This window comes from Neoarius graeffei, chromosome 8, assembly GCF_027579695.1.
Source record: "Neoarius graeffei isolate fNeoGra1 chromosome 8, fNeoGra1.pri, whole genome shotgun sequence".
Taxonomy (NCBI): Eukaryota; Metazoa; Chordata; class Actinopteri; order Siluriformes; family Ariidae; genus Neoarius; species Neoarius graeffei.
Window position 1 is genome coordinate 6842416 of NC_083576.1, and position 20484 is coordinate 6862899.

Below are 20484 nucleotides of genomic sequence, written 5' to 3' on the forward strand. Positions count from 1 at the left end.
CTTGAGGTGCAATAATGAACCCTAGGGGGTACATTAATGTAGATTGTACTTTGGGGGACAGGAATGGACTCCTCCTGAACCCTTGTTTCTGACAGTGTTGAGAAAGAAGCAGCACAAGGGAGCATGTTAGAAAATTCAGCAAGTTGCTTGCAATAGCAATTTTCTACTAGAGAGGGCGACATTCCAAAGCCTTGAATTATATCCTCAGAATAGTTTTCAAGGAATTGAGATTGGTGGAACAGAACACTAAAGCTAAGGTCTCATATAGCCAGAATCACTTTGCAGTAGACGATTTTGGGCCTTCCAGGGGTCAACCGGCACACGTTCTGGGCCGTTCCATCAGAAAAGATGAAATCCAGAGAGCTACCTTGACAACCAGCAGGGCGTGGCTTCCATCCCTGGAAAGTTTCATCGTGTTGAGAATTGCTGTGGGTCAAGCATCAGATGAATTCATCCATCACAACTGTGAAGGCATATCTGAGCATCCTTGAGGTATGCATGAGGCTTACGTGGGCTACCAGAGGTTACCGTAGTATTCCATTGCAACCACTGAGCTCAAAATGCTCACGGAACAACATTCTGCAGAAAGTGAAAAGTTTGCCTCAGGGGCATGGCTTATTTCATTTTGCCATGGCTGTGCTGTGAAAAACGTACATACTGCCACCATTGCTGTAAGGCCATACATGGCTATACATCGCTGCTGCTATTGGTTTTATCGGCAACTTCCGTCGCTACCATCACAGCTACCATGGCTTCATTTATATATTTACTCCGCCCACATTTATGCGACGGATCACCTCCAAAATCTGCCGGAATGGCCACAGTAGTTCCAGCCATGGTTCTCACGGATCAACTGGCTACATGTATGACCTTAGCATTAGTTCTCCAATTCGTAAAGCTGGAGAGCCAATCAGAATATTGTTGCACGTGGCACGGTGGTGTAGTGGTTAGCACTGTAGCCTCACAGCAAGAAGGTCCGGGTTCGAGCCCCGTGGCCGGCGAGGGCCTTTCTGTGTGGAGTTTGCATGTTCTCCCCGTGTCCGTGTGGGTTTCCTCCGGGTGCTCCGGTTTCCCCCACAGTCCAAAGACATGCAGGTTAGGTTAACTGGTGACTCTAAATTGAGCGTAGGTGTGAATGTGAGTGTGAATGGTTGTCTGTGTCTATGTGTCAGCCCTGTGATGACCTGGCGACTTGTCCAGGGTGTACCCCGCCTTTCGCCCGTAGTCAGCTGGGATAGGCTCCAGCTTGCCTGCGATCTTATAGAACAGGATAAAGCGGCTACAGATAATGGATGGATGGATGGAATCTAGGGATATCAATTCCACTCAGAAGTGAACAATCTCATTAAAATGAATTAGAATGAAATTAGTTCAGGTGTATGCATCTATTATGGTACTGTAGATGATAATGATGATGATGGCGGTGATGATGATGACTCTCACCTGGAGATGGCAAAAATGCCTCCATTCATAGAACCAAAGCAGGAAAGAGCCACAAAAATGGGCACTGCGACAGATAAATTCCCGTAAATTTTCTCAGCAAAGGTCTGAGAGAAGCGAGTGTGCGAGAGAGAGAGAGAGAGAGAGAGAGAGAGAGAGGATATGAAAACATACTTAGTTTAAACAAATAAGAACACAACATTGATTTTCCATTTTCTTTCATTTTCAATGCAGTTTGCGTTTAGGAATAACAGGTGTGGTTAAAAAAAAAAAAAAAGGCTTCATATTCGCTGTGTGAGTGAGCGTGTGGAGCAAAAGCAGCCATAAATGAGTGCATTACGTGGGTGTAATGGGATGAAAAAGCTTTTAGAGCATCCCTGAGCTGAGCTGGAGATCTCCAAACACACACTGAGGCGCACACACACACACTGACGCACATGCTCTGCCATTGTCAGTTTCAGCGAGAGCTATATGATTACAGCAGGAAAGCAACACACAGACCTGAGCGTCTCGATGAAATTACATTTATTTTCCAGAGAAGGATGGTGTCGGCTATTACAGTCATTAATGGTGGTGTACAGTGTGATTTTAAAGTGCTGGCGTCCTCTATTATAGATCTCGTCTGTCTCTACACACACACACACACACTGGGAGAAGGATAATGGTGTGTGAGATTCAGGCAGGTAGATCGTAGCGTGATTACAGTGATCACACTTTTTGTTCAGGCGAAATCAACTAAGGTGTTTACTAGCAAAAATGTGCGCTGAAGCCGAAAAGCAAAATGATAAACATCAGAAAGAAAATTGCATTATGAAACTCTGCCGGATGACATTCTCAGAGATGAGCTAGCAACCCAGGGGCAGTGATGATGATTTGGTACTCACCACGGCAACGGCACTTGAGGCGAGCAACTCCTCTGCTGACATTACAGTGTAATATGCAACGTTGGTCAACGTGTAGCATACGGTTACAATCACCATGGAGATGCAAATGGCCAATGGGACAGTTCTGGGGGAAAAAAAAATAATAATAATAAAATAAATAAATATAAACCTTTAACAGTTCCTTCAGATGGACAACCAAGGAGCTACTACAGGTATAAATCCTCATACAAAAAGGTTCTTCAGGGTTCCTTTAAGGATTCTTTGAATCATTAAGTATTCTTTTGTTCCTCAAAGGTGTTTGCTTGGAATGTCTTCTGACCAAGAAACATTGTGCTGTCAGGGTTCCTTGTAGAACCTTAAAGGATTCTTCCAGTGAATAAAATACAGAAATTCTAAGGGTTGTAAATTATACATATACGGTATATGACACGAGTGTTTTACTGGGAAATATACCACTCAAATTTTTCATACAAGCTCCAGCCGGTACATGGAGAACCAAAACCATGACCTAAATCTCGACATGTCACTTGTGAGGAAATCGATGAGTTATTTTGATAAATTTGGGTACTTTTTGTTTGTGAATGTGTCGATATAATAAAAAGAAAATCACACGTTGGTTTGAAGATATGAAGTTTATCTTCTCCTGTTGAAAAACTTGCATTTTTCATATGAAACACATCGCGGACCTGAGTGACATACAACCCCAATTCCAAAAAAGTTGGGACAAGTACAAATTGTAAATAAAAACGGAATGCAATAATTTACAAATCTCAAAAACTGATATTGTATTCACAATAGAACATAGACAACATAGCAAATGTCGGAAGTGAGACATTTTGAAATTTCATGCCAAATATTGGCTCATTTGAAATTTCATGACAGCAACACATCTCAAAAAAGTTGGGACAGGGGCAATAAGAGGCTGGAAAAGTTAAAGGTACAAAAAAGGAACAGCTGGAGGACCAAATTGCAACTCATTAGGTCAATTGGCAATAGGTCATTAACATGACTGGGTATAAAAAGAGCATCTCGGAGTGGCAGCGGCTCTCAGAAGTAAAGATGGGAAGAGGATCACCAATCCCCCTAATTCTGCGCCGACAAATAGTGGAGCAATATCAGAAAGGAGTTCGACAGTGTAAAATTGCAAAGAGTTTGAACATATCATTATCTACAGTGCATAATATCATCAAAAGATTCAGAGAATCTGGAAGAATCTCTGTGCGTAAGGGTCAAGGCCGGAAAACCATACTGGGTGCCCGTGATCTTCGGGCCCTTAGACGGCACTGCATCACATGCAGGCATGCTTCTGTATTGGAAATCACAAAATGGGCTCAGGAATATTTCCAGAGAACATTATCTGTGAACACAATTCACCGTGCCATCCGCCGTTGCCAGCTAAAATTATAGTTCAAAGAAGAAGCCGTATCTAAACACGATCCAGAAGCGCAGACGTCTTCTCTGGGCCAAGGCTCATTTAAAATGGACTGTGGCAAAGTGGAAAACTGTTCTGTGGTCAGACGAATCAAAATTTGAAGTTCTTTATGGAAATCAGGGACGCCGTGTCATTCGGACTAAAGAGGAGAAGGACGACCCGAGTTGTTACCAGCGCTCAGCTCAGAAGCCTGCATCTCTGATGATATGGGGTTGCATTAGTGTGTGTGGCATGGGCAGCTTACACATCTGGAAAGACACCATCAATGCTGAAAGGTATATCCAGGTTCTAGAGCAACATATGCTCCCATCCAGACGACGTCTCTTTCAGGGAAGACCTTGCATTTTCCAACATGACAATGCCAAACCACATACTGCATCAATTACAGCATCATGGCTGCGTAGAAGAAGGGTCCGGGTACTGAACTGGCCAGCCTGCAGTCCAGATCTTTCACCCATAGAAAACATTTGGCGCATCATAAAACGGAAGATACGACAAAAAAGACCTAAGACAGTTGAGCAACTAGAATCCTCCATTAGACAAGAATGGGTTAACATTCCTATCCCTAAACTTGAGCAACTTGTCTCCTCAGTCCCCAGACGTTTACAGACTGTTGTAAAGAGAAAAGGGGATGTCTCACAGTGGGAAACATGGCCTTGTCCCAACTTTTTTGAGATGTGTTGTTGTCATGAAATTTAAAATCGCCTAATTTTTCTCTTTAAATGATACATTTTCTCAGTTTAAACATTTGATATGTCATCTATGTTCTATTCTGAATAAAATATGGAATTTTGAAACTTCCACATCATTGCATTCTGTTTTTATTTACAATTTGTACTTTGTCCCAACTTTTTTGGAATCGGGGTTGTATTTCAACAATATTGGCTGGTGTTGAGTGGTATATTGGATATGTTCCATTCAGCTAGCATGATATTGAATGAACGAATCGAAGATGAGTAGCTGAATGGAATATATCTGATAGACCACAAAAAAAGAAAGCCAGGCATTATTATTATTATTATTATTATTATTCATACACTTTCCTTTTGGGTGTTCAACGCGTCTTTCTCTTTCAAAATTCTCTCAAAATCTTCCGTACCTGGCCGCCATGTTTGTTTACAAATTGTCCCAGTCGCTCGCTAGCGCGGAAGTTTTGCATTTCTGATGTATGACGTCATGTTGTCTTGACAACCATGCAATATCGTAAACCATATTCAACACTCATTCTCCATTGGGTAGAGTGACGTAATACATGTAGGATAAGCGATATGCTAACAATATTGCATGCTATCCAACCAAATGAATGAAACCTGCTAGAAGGGAATAGAACACGTGTTTTTATTCCATCGACAAAGTGTCCTGTATGGATAATATTTCCCGATATTTCACTCCAGTGGCATCTCGTCTTGAAAATATTTTCACTTGTTCACTTCATTCACTCGTGAAATATGTTCACCATGCAAAGATAAACTTCATGTCTTCACGCAACTGTCTAATATCCTCTCTCTATATATATAAACACGCAATATAGTGTGTGTAGCAAGTCGGTCTATTATTGTTCGACAGTTAGGACACGATGTAAGCCAACCCTTTGAGTAAGTACACGAGTATGGACTTTTAATGGAATATTTTCATTAGAAAATATGAATCTATACATTATCTGCTTTACAGCTACTAAGCTAAGCTCTTAAAGCAATGAGCATCGGATTCCTTCTCAAGTTCATCCTGATGGATTGGGTCGGACAGTTCGATACAGGCGTGTCTTATTTCTGAATGCTAGACTGCCCTCACCTTTCTGGCTGAGCCACTTCTTCTGTGACAAAATTCAAGTAAAACCTGTGAAAAAAAAAAAAAAAAGTTAAAATAAACTTTTTTTTTTTTTTTTGTAATCCATAGATTCAGAACAGTCTCATACATCGGAGTTAGTCTCACCAGCCGGCGTAGGCGTACATCCCGGAGTAGAAGGCCAGGGGAAGGCCAGACAGCTTCACCGCATCCACCTCGAATGCGTTCTGGAAGTTTTTGGTCTCACCTATAGAAAAAGAAGAAGAAGAAGAATTTGTAGATAATGAATGCTGGTATGAATCTAGCATTTTACACCACATTATACCACAATGTGCAAAATTACTGTTAGACGTCATGCATTATACAAATACATTATATTATGGTTGATTGTTCCAAAACAATACAAGGCAGTGCCACAGTTCCAATAAGTGTCCAAAAGGTAGGGAAATCTCATCTCATCTCATTATCTCTAGCCGCTTTATCCTGTTCTACAGGGTCGCAGGCGAGCTGGAGCCTATCCCAACTGACTACGGGCGAAAGGCGGGGTACACCCTGGACAAGTCGCCAGGTCATCACAGGGCTGACACATAGGTGGGGTTTACATTAGACCGTATCAGCGGATCATCAGATTAACGTTTTTAAAACGATTAGCGTGCACACAGCAACGCCAATACACGGATACGCTCGGCTCCGCAGGCATCCTGCGCTCCAAATCACTCCGCCCTGAACAGCGAGTGCCCTCTGGAGGGTGTGCACTCCGGCCCTGCGCAGCTCACAGAGCGCGCGAGTGAAGCGCACGAGCAGTAATTCGGGACTGAGCCGCTGTGTGTGTGCTCTCAGTGCATGTCGGGCATGCGCGTCACTTACCACTTGCAAGTGGAAGGATGGCAAGCCTAAAGACAATCATAACTACACAATGGGCAGTATTTGCATCAGTATTTGCAGTATTTTCATACTTTTATACTCTTTAATGAAAGGTGATACAAGGCGGAAGTCCGTGCCGTTTTTCAGCAGTCGCGTCACATGACCAACGCCAGCGAATCAGGAAGGTGGATGTCACAGTGACGTTGTCCAATGACGACACCAGCTAGAGCTCAGCACAGCGTATCCGCGTATTCTCAATGTTTACACAGCACCGGAGCTGACACGATCTGGATTGAATACGTGGACCCTGACGGATTCCCTTTTCCCGGCGTTTCCAGGCGTTTTAATGTAAACGGACAGTGCATCCGCGAAGAAAACGAGACAGATATGGTCTAATTTAAACTTGGCCATAGACACAGACAACCATTCACACTCACATTCACACCTACGGTCAATTTAGAGTCACCAGTTAACCTAACCTGCATGTCTTTGGACTGTGGGGGAAACCGGAGCACCCGGAGGAAACCCACGCGGACACGGGGAGAACATGCAAACTCCGCACAGAAAGGCCCTCGCCGGCCACGGGGCTCGAACCCGGACCTTCTTGCTGTGAGGTGACAGCGCTAACCACTACACCACTGTGCCGCCCCCATTTTTATTTTATTTTTTGCAAATTTGATGAATAAAATCTTTATACAAAACATCTGATTAAATAATTTCCACTTAGAATGTAAACAAACCGGCGAAATGACAGGAGCAATTTGTGAAAAAATGCTATAATAATAATAATAATAATAATAATAATAATAATAAGATATGTTCTTAACATCAACATCAAATACTTTCCATATTTTGTTGCTTCTTTGTAGTTTTTTTTTTTTTTTTGGGGGGGGGGGGGGGGGGTGATGTTTTTATTTAATTCTCGGTTGGTTCAGCAAGACGCTCCGCCATGTTGTTTTTTTCTACTTATAGTATATGAGCTGATATCCTACAAGTAGAGTAGCCAATTAGAGCGTACGATTGCTCATATCCAGTGAATGTGGATAGAATAAATACCAATACACAATAAACGTAAGAGGCTGTACAAATTTGAACTCGTCTTTGCTAAAATGGCTAAGACCCATTGGGAATCCCTCAGTCATCAATCCTGTACCACTTCAACTCCTATTTTTAGTGATGTACTGTCGTCATAGCTTCGCTTATAAATGACTCAAAGCAGTCACATGTAATAAGTTGCCAGCCCTCAAAGTTGTGTCATCAGCTTTGCTGCATCACCGAACCAGAAACCACACTCAAGAACATTCCAGACAAGAATTCTCCAGTAATTTGAGACTATGTGCATGCTAAAAGCATCCATAGTTCATTGAAACTTTTACCCAGGAGCCCATCCTGGTGCAAGTTCGGAGTTCACCAGTCCATTACTCCATTGCAGGGCACCATCCACACAGCGCTGGCTAATTATTGCTGCCAATTGACCAAATGACATGTTTTTGGGAGGTGGGAAGAAACCGGAGAACTCATAAGACACATGGAGAACATGCAAAACTCCACTCATACAGTAACCCGAGCTCTGGATTGAACCAAGAATGCTGGGGTCATAAGCCAACAGCGCTACCTGTAGTTCCACCATCCCATCCCCCAGTAGGAAGAGGACTCCTGGTGTTGGACACATGTTTGGTCCTGAAACATTCTTTGGTTCTTGAGCAATTTTTTTTCCCTTCCATCTTCAACTCTATATTTTGTTTCTGTTTATGGAAAACTTGTAATGGTGTAAACTATTCGAGGTTATGATTCATTCCTGATGGTTGGTTAGTAATGGTTGAAATGGTATTTAGTATTTTCCATATGGTTTGTTATCGCAGCGTACAGACTCTTCATGGTTTACCAGGTGAGCAGTGACTAGGTGATTAATTTTAGGTGTGTTTGATAGTTTTCTAATGGGAGCCAATGATGGCCTTCAGAAGTCTGATGGTTTCTTATGGACTTTGGAGTAATATGCTGTGGTTTTATGGTGATTCAGTAGACCTAATGATCTTCTGTGACCTTTGTAACTGTAATGTTATGGATCTTCTGGCTGTCTGCTCGCATGCTGAATTTCATATCAATGGAAAATCATGACATCCATTCGGCAGATTCTTATTAGGAAGTGAGGAATATTGCTAATGCTTTGTTCTCACGTGTACAGTAGGTGCACAGCAGAGGCGATTTCTCAGAGACAACAAGGGAAGCCGAGCTTCCCCTAAAATTCTCTCCCCAAACTGCGGCATCTACGACGTTGAATTCTCATTAAAACAATAACTTGCATAACATATGCCCAAGAGTGTATTTATGTTCATAACTATCCTGTAACTTATTTGAGTGATGTCTGATGAACTTGCAGTTCGCTACGAGAATCACCTTTGCTGCCAGGCTGTAACCTTTCTTATTTCAATGGGCTCTATGGACTGGCAGCAGTGTTGCCAGATTGGGCTGTTTTAAGTGCATTTTGGCGGGTTTTGAACATATTTTGGGATGGAAAACGTCAGCAGTATCTGGCAACACTGACTGGCAGCCGGGTATCCGTTGCAGTCTACGAGACGGCTCTGAACAGCCAATTTCGGCTAGTTGTTATTGGTTAAAATCAACAAAATCGTCACTTCCAGGGAAGCCGGGCTTCTCTGGGACTAAACGAGACAGTGGGAGGGACAAGAAGCCGGGCTGATAAAGGATTATTGGAGGTAGTGTTTGAAAGACATGAGGAGGGCGGTACTTCGGCGAGGAACACGGAAGTATGATCAGTCAGTCCCTAGCGGATGTCGAGAAAGTGTAGTCATGTGCCAAAGTGCTGTCCGAATTTCTTTTCATATAAACGTTTCTTCTCATTGATGTCTCTGTACATTACTCTGTAAATAAATGTAAATATTACTCGTTGTGCTCTGTTAACTTTCATCCATTCTATCAGTTTGATCATTCGTGAATTCACTCGTTTATTTCATTTGTAGTTCAATCTGGTTGTAGGCTAGCTTGAGCCTTATTGGGATCTGCAGTGCTAGCTGCTAACAGAAATTGGTGAAGTCTCTGGAAAGCACAACCAGCTGGTATGACAGGGTCACAGACCATTTTCTGGAAAAGGAGCGGAGGGCAGAATTTGTGTATAAATAGTGTTCATGTTCATGAATCTGAAGTGTGTATATTGTTCAGTAATGTTAAGAGAATGGTGGGCTCTGTGTTATAGGTTATACCTGGGTATAATATTCAAGGTTCTGTGTGTTGCATAGCCTACCTGGTTATGAATTTCCAGACTGTGTTGCAGAAGATGTTCAAGGATGTGTTGCACAGCTGGGTGTTGTGTTAAAGACTCTGTGTTGCATATCAGGGTATGATGTTCAAGGCTCTTCGTTGAATAGCCAGTGATTTTTGGATGTTTGATATTTTTGATTAAGGATATGAGGCACTAGCCTGGCAAGCCAGACTATAACATGAAATGTACAAGCAAAAATACTTTCTGCCACTAGGTGGGGTTGTCTAGTTCACTATGCTAATGGGGCACACCTTTCTATGCTTTGATATCCGGCCTACAGGTTTTACGATGAATGCGTAAAACGGGCTTCCCCTGTTTTAAAAACCAGCAGCCGCCACTGGTGCACAGCTAAGACTGCAGTTACGTTTGCCTGGGTGTAACTTAAATATCTCTTTCAGGTTTTTTTTTTTTTTAATTCAAGAACTAACCATTTTGTATTTGTGCAAAATGACAGAACAAACTAATTTAAAATTTTAAAAAATGCCACAACAAACCTAAATAGAACTACAATCGAAGAAAAACTGATAGCAAAAGTAAAAACCAGTGCTAAAAAAAAATCCTACCAGAAGCCATTCCCAGCTCGCTAAAAGTCACTAGATTGTGTGACGACATCACACAGTATGAAGCCATGTCTAATTTGCATGCGTCATGTACTGTATTGATTTTTGCTGTTGTTCAATGATGAGAATGAAGGTTCCGAAAGTTGTGAGAAATCTCCGAATTTGTTGCGAGCAGCTAGATCAGATCTGTAATACCAAGAAAGGTCAAGAATTCTCTCTATCTAGTGACAAAATCGCTACATTAGCAACAAAACAGCAAAAGAAAAGCAAAACTAAACGCGCAGGAAAACCAAAAACACAAAAGGAAACTAAAAAGTAGACCTCAAAAACAGAAAGGGTACTTCCTGCATAACACGTGCTTATTGTTGTTTCAGGTGTGTGTGTGTGTGTGTGTGTCTGAGAGAGAGAGAAAGAAAGAGAGAGACAGAGTGTGAGAGACAGAGCAAGAGAGAGAGCAAGCAGGAGAGAGGCAGAAAGAGAGACAAAGAGCAATGGAGAGAGAGAACAAGATAGATAGAGAGAGAGAGAGAGAGAGAGAGAGAGAGAGAGAGAGAGAAAGAGTGTGTGAGAGAGAGACAGAGCAAGAGAGAGAGAGAGAGAGAGATGGAGTGAGATAGAAAGAGATACAGAGCAGGAGAGAGAGACAGAGACAGAAAGAGAGACAGAGAGCAATGGAGAGAGAGAAAGAAAAAGACAGCATGAGAGAGAGACAGAGCAAGAGAGAGAAATGGAGTGAGAGAGAGAAGCAGAAAGAGAGACAGAGCAATGGAGAGAGAGAGCAAGATAGAGAGAGAGAAAGAAAGAGAGAGACAGTGTGAGAGAGAGAGAGACACAGAGAGAGAGAGAGAGATGGAGTGAGGGAGATATATGGAGTGAGAGAGAGAGAAACACACACAGCGCGAGAGAGAGCAGGAGAGGGACAGAGCAATGGAGAGAGAGAACAAGATAGAGAAAGAAAGAGAGAGACAGCGTGAGAGAGACACAGCGAGAGAGAGAGAGATGGAGTGAGGGAGATATATGGAGTGAGAGAGAGAAACACAGAGTGCGAGAGAGAGAGAGCAGGAGAGGGACAGAGCAATGGAGAGAGAGAACAAGCTAGAGAAAGAAAGAGACAGAGCGTGAGAGAGACACAGCGAGAGAGAGAGAGAGATGGAGTGAGGGAGATATATGGAGTGAGAGAGAGAAACACACAGAGCGCGAGAGAGAGAGCAGGAGAGAGAGAGGCAGAAAGAGAGACAGAGAGCAATGGACAGAGAGAACAAGATAGAGAAAGAAAGAGAGAGACAGAGCGTGAGAGAGAGAGAGAGAGAGCAAGAGAGAGAGAGATGGAGTGAGAGAGAGACACAGCAAGAGAGAGAGACGGAGTGAGATAGAAAGAGATACAGAGTGATGGAGAGAGAGAGAAAGAAAGAGAAAGACAGCGTGAGAAAGAGAGACAGAGCAAGAGAGAAATGGAGTGAGATAGATGGAGAGAGAGAAACACAGAGAGAGAGAGAGAGAGAGAGAGAGAGAGAGAGATATGGAGATTTGGCTGATGTATACAGGAAAAGGAAAAAGGAAATGCAGCTCTAAACGGATCCCTGTGTGCTTTAATCCATGTTTACTTCTTATCCGAGGTTCATCTGATGCGGTTTCAGATACGCCTCAAACGTTGCCCTGCATCCCAATCAATGCGTGCAGACGGAAAATTTGCCTAAAGGCAGCCGGGTTAATCACAAGAACGACTTTTTTAGGTTAAGACTAACAGGTTTTTATTTGAATAGTTCAGCCTGATGACAAACTGAGAAAGTGACTTTTTTTCCTCTTTTCCTTGTCGATAATCGTACACTCGGTCCAATCAGTAATGAGGACGGAGTGTTCGATAAAGACTTGCCTTTCTGTTTTGAGTGAAAATTGACGTGTTGTTGTATTTGCAGTTGTGTTTTCTGAGTTAGTGCTGCCACACTCTAAAAGTGATCAAAAATGAGCATTTTATGTACTATAGCTGTTGCATATGTTGATATAATAATCATGTTATTACCAAAAATTAAGCTCGTAAATGTCACTGCAAAAAGTAAAATCTAACCAAGATTAAATATCTTAAATCAAGACAAAATATGCTTGTTATTTGTCTGCCAAGATAATTCTCCTTTCCAGGCAGGTTTTGTGTAAGAGTATTTCACTTACCGTATTTTTCGGACTATAAGTCGCACTTTTTTTCATGGTTCGGCTGGCCATGCGACTTATACTCCGGTGCGACGTATATATGTTTTGTTTTTTTTTTCACCGCGGAATAACTGGAGCTGATGCCGAGTCTGACGACAGCCACGCAGAAGAAGAGGAAACGGCGCTTCGTCTGCCGCTGGAGTTGGCAGAGTTGTTCAGAAGCGACACCGAGGATGAGGAATTCAATGGATTTGCTGATTTGGAGTGAAATCGTCAGCTTGATAAACTTGATTGACCTGTGTTTTATTATTAATGATAGGGCTATAGTTATTTAAATAAGTTATGTAGTGATTTTAGGCAGTGCTTAATTTGTGAAGTGGGAGGTCCCGGAACGCAGGAGGTGGGTGGGTCCGGCGACTCAAAAAAAAAAAAAGGCGGGGGGTGGTTTACTATAACTTTACGCACACGCGCTTATTGTGTGTGTAAAATAATAATAATAATAATAATAATAATAATAATATCAGACATTATGATCTTAGAAAACGCTTTAGTGACAAACAGTTACAGACAGTAATATGTCGTGATATTATATTATAAAATATTATTTTTTATTAGTCTATATATTAAATTATATATTACATTTATCTTCTAAAATAACAGACTGTACTCATCACAACCGGTTTATTTCACCATTGGAGATCAGATCACACAAGACATGAGTTAAATGACTCATTTTAAGGATTTAAGTAGGGGATTTAAAAGCGGTTGTTGTTTTTTTTTTTTCACTAGACGGTTGTTTTTACGACCGTACCTGTCTTTGGAGATGATATACCTATAGCCTACTTGACCTCTGATTTAATGAAATAAAATTCGACAAAAATGAAGAATGACACTCCTCGATGATGACTACAGCTTTAATAACAAAGATGAAAGAGCCATGGGGCGATAATAAGCCCTACCGGTAAAAATATTCTAAAAGCAAACTGATTAATGCATCAGTAATAGGCTAATAATATTAGTTATAATAATAATATAGGCTATTAGTAATAACGATAGTGATAGTATTAAAGATAGTAGTAGATATTTAAAATAATCAGACTAGGCTACTTACAGGGCAAAGGGCGCGTTATCACTGCTCAGCTGTTCGTTTATTAAATAAACAATGCAGTCGCGCAGTAACCACGCGCCGCTTATCAGATAGAATTGCAGATTCTATGGATAGAATAACCCTTCAAAAAAGTGCGACTTATAGTCCGGTGCGACGTATATATGTTTTTTTCGTCTTCATAATGCATTTTTTGGCTGATGTGACTTAAACTCCGGAGCGACGTATAGTCCGGAAAATACGGTACTTTAAGCATTTTTTCCCTCACTTATCTTAATAAGGTATTATAACTTGTTATTGAGATTTTATTACTGGTTATGAGTAAGTTCTGTCTTAAAATGAGAATTACCATAATTTCATCGGCGTTATATTAACCATGACAAGTTTGTCAAAGTCAGAATTTCTTATTTCAAGCATCTTATCCTTTCTTTTAATCTCTTAACACAAAACAGATAACTAAATTAAATGAATTGTTGTATTGTCAATCTGGCAACAAAAATAGGCTACAAAATGGATTGGCTTGTTGTTTTGATTTAGATTTATTTGGCGGTGTTATGTCCCTCTTCTACCTCTAGGTGGCTGTAGGTTCTCCCGTATTTCCTTGTGTTTTGCTTGTTGATTGTCTTCCAGGTGTTCCCTGTTGGTGGGACGTCTCCAATTGGGCTACCTGGCATGTTGTGCATTATAACTGGGAGCTGTGACCAGGAGCAAGAGAGGGGTTGTCTTCACGCCAGCAGCTGATGCTGTTATTTACCCTTATCGTATTTAGTGATTGTCTTTATTTTTGTTTACTATTTTCTTATATTGTAAACCCCTTATTTGTAATAAACCCCCTAGACTTGAGCCTGTTGGGTTTTTTTGGTCATTCGTGTGTTACGCTGGTTAGCTGGTTGTAACAGGCGGTCTCAGTTGGTATAAACACTTACTTAAACAGAGCACACCAATACGCCCAGATGAAATAGTCAAACTGTTGGTTGGGGGACAAAGTATCTAGCATGTTAAAATGAGTAGTACAACTTTACTTGTTATTAGTATAAATACACTGGTTTTAAGACATCTGTGGGGTTTCTAAAGCTAGATATATTTAATTGTTTTTAAAACTCTTGCCAAGTCAAATTTTCTTGTTCTGTTGGCAGATAATTTTGCTTATTTTAACTAAAATATTCCTAATTTTATTACTTTTTCTTGTTTTTGTAAGCCTGGTTTTTGCAGTGCATATTTCTTTTTGTCGAGTTTATATACAAACTACCGTTCAAAAGTTTGGGGTCACTTTGAAATGTCCTTATTTTTGAAAGAAAAGCACTGCTCTTTTCAATGAAGATCACTTTAAACTAATCAGAAATCCACTCTATACATTGCTAATGTGGTAAATGACTATTCTAGCTGCAAATGTCTGGTTTTTGGTGCAATATCTCCATAGGTGTATAGAGGCCCATTTCCAGCAACTCTCACTCCAGTGTTCTAATGGTACAATGTGTTTGCTCATTGCCTCAGAAGGCTAATGGATGATTAGAAAACCCTTGTACAATCATGTTAGCACAGCTGAAAACAGTTGAGCTCTTTAGAGAAGCTATAAAACTGACCTTCCTTTGAGCAGATTGAGGCTACATCCACACGACAACAGCAACGAGATTTTTTTTTTTTAAATATCGCGTCCACATGGGCAAGGGATCAGTAAAATATCAGGTACATATGGCAACGCAACGCTTGCTGAAAACGATGCAATACACATGCCACACCTCTACGTGCGCTGTAAGACGGTCCCATCGGAGACACCAGAACAATAGAAGAAGTAGGACGCATGCGCATAAACCCCTTCTTCTACCCGGCGTGAAGCACTCACAGGAACAAACATACAACAACAACAAGAAGATGGCTGCGACTACGCGAGGAAATCGTGCCTTCTGTGTGTACAAATTAGTTTTATTAGTGTGCATAGTTTAGTTTTATATAACTTAATTTTCTTATTGTGTGAACATTTTGAAAAGCAGTCTTATCCAATAAAAAAAAAAGAAATTCAAGAAATGGTTCAGTTGCTTGTTTATTTAAAAGAAAAGCTGTATACAAAACTGAATGCAATGCAGTGCAATGCATACAAAACAGCGAGAGTGCTGCTTGTTCTAGTCATGTGGTTGTGACGTCATCGTAAACAAATCCGTTCTACTCATCCAGACGACTTCGCAACGGCGCCGTTGCCAGATTTTTCCACTCTGGAACCCGTTCTCAAAAAATATCATTTTGGGGCACCCAAAACGCCGGTGCCGTGTGGACGCCACCAGGCCGAAACGATAAACAATTTTAACAGATTCACCTGAATCCGTTGCCGTGTGGACAGGGCCTAAGTTTCTGGAGCATCACATTTGTGGGGTCGATTAAATGCTCAAAATGGCCAGAAAAATGTCTTGACTATATTTTCTATTCATTTTACAACTTATGGTGGTAAATAAAAGTGTGACTTTTCATGGAAAACACAAAATTGTCTGGGTGACCCCAAACTTTTGAACGGTAGTGCATATATATATATGAATTAAGTGGAAATTCAGCCTTTATACATCATGCAGAATACATTAATCTATGCATTATTTTTCAGCATGGTTTGTTCATGTGTTTTGCACTTCCAGGCCACCGTACCTTTTCATAATTAGGACTGTGTAACGAAACCTTGCAGTAAATGTCAAAGCAATGATTTGAAAGACACATAACGACACAAGATTGTTTAAAATTTGTTCAAAAGTCATTAAAAAAATGTTTCCTGTGATAGTTTAGTTTTGGGGGCTAAACAAACCCGTCACGCTCGGTGTTCAGGTGTTATAACGTTTACCTCTGAACAGCTGATAGAGTCCGGGTAAGATGACGATGGCCATGGCGAGAAGTTTACTGAATGTGAGGAAGATCTGCAGCCTGGCTGTCCAGCTCACACTCATACTGTTAATGTACATGACGGCAGCTGAAAGACACAAAATCAGATTAAACCGCTGATCTCTGACACAGGTTTCACAAGAAATGAATCATTTCTAACTTCCTCTTTTGTCTGATTTTTAGATACTTGAAAACTGCCCTGTGTACAACTACATACCTCAGCACCTTAACAGGTTTTGTTTTATTCCCTAGAAATAAATATGTATGTATGACATGAGTGAAATCTACTATACGATTAGAAGACTTAAACATGATAGCTCGGTAATAATTAAATAATACTGGCTGGCCTTGAGTGGTATATCAGATATATCCCATTCAGCTAGCATGAGATTGAACAAGTCGAAAACAAGTGCTAGATGAATGGAATGTATCTGATATAACGTGGAAAAAAGCCAGCCAATATTATTATTATTATTATTATTATTATTATTATTATTATACAGTGGGGCAAAAAAGTATTTAGTCAGCCACCAATTGTGCAAGTTCTCCCACTTAAAAAGATGAGAGAGGCCTGTAATTTTCATCATAGGTACACTTCAACTATGAGAGACAGAATGGGGGGAAAGAATCCAGGAAATCACATTGTCTGATTTTTAAAGAATTAATTGGTAAATTCCTCGGTAAAATAAGTATTTGGTCACCTACAAACAAGCAAGATTTCTGGCTCTCACAGACCTGTAACAACTTCTTTAAGAGGCTCCTCTGTCCTCCACTCATTACCTGTATTAATGGCACCTGTTTGAACTCGTTATCAGTATAAAAGACACCTGTCCACAACCTCAAACAGTCACACTCCAAACTCCACTATGGCCAAGACCAAAGAGCTGTCAAAGGACACCAGAAACAAAATTGTAGACCTGCACCAGGCTGGGAAGACTGAATCTGCAATAGGTAAGCAGCTTGGTGTGAAGAAATCAACTGTGGGAGCAATTATTAGAAAATGAAAGACATACAAGACCACTGATAATCTCCCTCGAGCTGGGGCTCCACGCAAGATCTCACCCCGTGGGGTCAAAATGATCACAAGAACAGTGAGCAAAAATCCCAGAACCACATGGGGGGACCTAGTGAATGACCTGCAGAGAGCTGGGACCAAAGTAACAAAGGCTACCATCAGTAACACACTACGCCACCAGGGACTCAAATCCTGCAGTGCCAGACGTGTCCCCCTGCTTAAGCCAGTACATGTCCAGGCCCGTCTGAAGTTTGCTAGAGAGCATTTGGATGATCCAGAAGAGGATTGGGAGAATGTCATATGGTCAGATGAAACCAAAATAGAACTTTTTGGTAAAAACTCAACTTGTCGTGTTTGGAGGAGAAAGAATGCTGAGTTGCATCCAAAGAACACCATACCTACTGTGAAGCATGGGGGTGGAAACATCATGCTTTGGGGCTGTTTTTCTGCAAAGGGACCAGGACGACTGATCCGTGTAAAGGAAAGAATGAATGGGGCCATGTATCGTGAGATTTTGAGTGAAAACCTCCTTCCATCAGCAAGGGCATTGAAGATGAAACGTGGCTGGGTCTTTCAGCATGACAATGATCCCAAACACACCACCTGGGCAACGAAGGAGTGGCTTCGTAAGAAGCATTTCAAGGTCCTGGAGTGGCCTAGCCAGTCTCCAGATCTCAACCCCAGAGAAAATCTTTGGAGGGAGTTGAAAGTCCGTGTTGCCCAGCGACAGCCCCAAAACATCACTGCTCTAGAGGAGATCTGCATGGAGGAATGGGCCAAAATACCAGCAACAGTGTGTGAAAACCTTGTGAAGACTTACAGAAAACGTTTGACCTCTGTCATTGCCAACAAAGGGTATATAACAAAGTATTGAGATGAACTTTTGTTATTGACCAAATACTTATTTTCCACCATAATTTGCAAATAAATTCTTTAAAAATCAGACAGACAATGTGATTTCCTGGATTCTTTCCCCCCATTCTGTCTCTCATAGTTGAAGTGTACCTATGATGAAAATTACAGGCCTCTCTCATCTTTTTAAGTGGGAGAACTTGCACAATTGGTGACTGACTAAATACTTTTTTGCCCCACTGTACATACACTTTCCTTTCTGGTGTTCAACACGTCTTTCTCTTTCAAAATTCTCTCAAAATCTTCCATATTTAATGACGCAAACCTGGTGGCCAAGTTTGTTTACAAATTGTCCCAGTCGTTCGCCAGCGCTGAAGTTTTACATCTCCGACGTGTGATGTCATGTTGTCTTGACAACCATGCAACATCGTAAACCACATTCAACGCTAATTCTCCATTGGGTAGAGTGACATAATCATCATCATTGTTTGAGCAAACTCGGATAAACTTGACCCGTTCAACGCTATCCATCAGAGTCCATCATCATTGCTGGGAGATTGATTGGTTCGCACCCAGGGTCTGAACAGAGTTGATCAACATACGTTGTCACAGGACAACCCACATGAAGATAGCCATGTTGGAGGTCCAAAGAAGTAATTCACTAGCAAGTTCTTGTTTAGCTCTGAAGCAATGTCGGGTGAATCACAATCTGTGCTCTCTCAGAGACTCTGACATAGGGGTTGGATTTCCATCTAGCTGCACGTTGATGGGGTGGTTATACCATGATGGCTCACAGCATGCGCACGTATGTCCCATCGAGTCAAGGTTGTGGCACTGTACGTCAATACGGATTCAACGGTTGCTCCAAAGAAGCTAAATTTTCAGTGATTGGGAAGATTAGTTTAGTAGCTTATTTGACAGGGACCATGTACAAGACATCGCTAGTACCAGAATTAGCTAGAAAGCTAATTTGCGTCTGTGGTCCCTGGGCAGGCATACACACATGACTTACTGTTGCCAATATGAAGTACACACTAAATAGCAACAGCATTCTAAAACATGCATCATACTAAAACATATAAAAAAAACATATACTATCACATCATCACATAAAGACAATACACATACAACAATAGACATCGTCATATAAAACAATACACATACCATTTCACAATACTTACTATAAAACAGCACACTGATTAATGATCACATATTTGATTAGCCTTAAGCCATACCTTTAATGATAATTTAAACTGGCTAAAGCTTGCACTGTTTCTAATGTGAACTGGAATTGCATTCCATTTTTCAGCTGCACTAACAGAAAAAGCTGATTGACCAAAGGAGGTTTTCCTATAACCCACATAGCAATCACCTCTCACAGAGGACCTTGAAACTCTTAAATTGTCTCTGCACAGTGATATACACTGCCTAAGAGGTGATGGTGCAAGATCATGGAAAAGTTTATACAATAAACACATATTAGCAAAACAAATAAAACTCTCAAAGGACAGCATGTTGTATTTTGATATAATAGCACAATGATGGTAATATCTTGGCTTTTTGTCCAAAATCTTTAAAGCCATTTTGTAAAGAGAGGCTAATGGTTTTATGGTGGTCACACCTGCCTGTGACCAACTTGTACAACAGTATGACAGATGTGAAAAGATCATTGAGTGTAGGAACAATTTTGCAGCAGACAGTGGCAACTGGTGTCTGATATGCCTAAAATTTACTAAACTAGCTCTAACACATTTGGATATCTTCTTGATATGCGTTTTAAAAGACAAATTAGAATCAATGATAACACCCAGATACTTGAAGTTATCAACAGTTTTTATGGCCTCTCCCTTAACAAAGATGTCAGGTTGCTGGCTTACATCACACCTCTTGATGGAAAAGTACATGGTCACTGTCTTGCCCACATTGAGAGTAAGACAGTTGTGTGTCAGCCAATCTGACACCTTGTTTAAGGCTGAGGTAAGTTTTAGTGCAACTTGTTCTCTGGTTTTGGCATGAACAAAAATAACTGTATCATCTGCATACATTTGCATTTGAACATCTGGGCAAACCAAAGGTAAAGCATTAATATATAAGCTAAATAAAATTGGTCCTAAAATTGATCCCTGTGGCACTCCAGTTGTGCTATTGGACAGGGTGGAGCATGTGCCATTAATTCTTGTGCACTGCTTTCTAGAGTCTAGATATGATTCCATCCATGTCAAAGCGGTAGTAGAAAAATCAAGCTGTGAGAGTTTAGATCACA

General features: G+C 41.0%; 1 protein-coding gene across 1 annotated transcript in view; it reads right to left on the minus strand.

The window, feature by feature from the left end:
- The window catches only part of slc7a11 (solute carrier family 7 member 11), a 64762-nt gene that overhangs the window by 12074 nt on the left and 32204 nt on the right, over positions 1–20484 (minus strand). The window contains exons 4-8 of the mRNA XM_060927232.1: positions 16317–16442; positions 5689–5788; positions 5548–5592; positions 2325–2448; positions 1444–1547 (exon numbers count right to left, since the gene is read on the minus strand). Coding sequence (XP_060783215.1) covers positions 1444–1547; positions 2325–2448; positions 5548–5592; positions 5689–5788; positions 16317–16442 — 499 coding nt within the window. The remainder of the gene's footprint in view (positions 1–1443; positions 1548–2324; positions 2449–5547; positions 5593–5688; positions 5789–16316; positions 16443–20484) is intronic.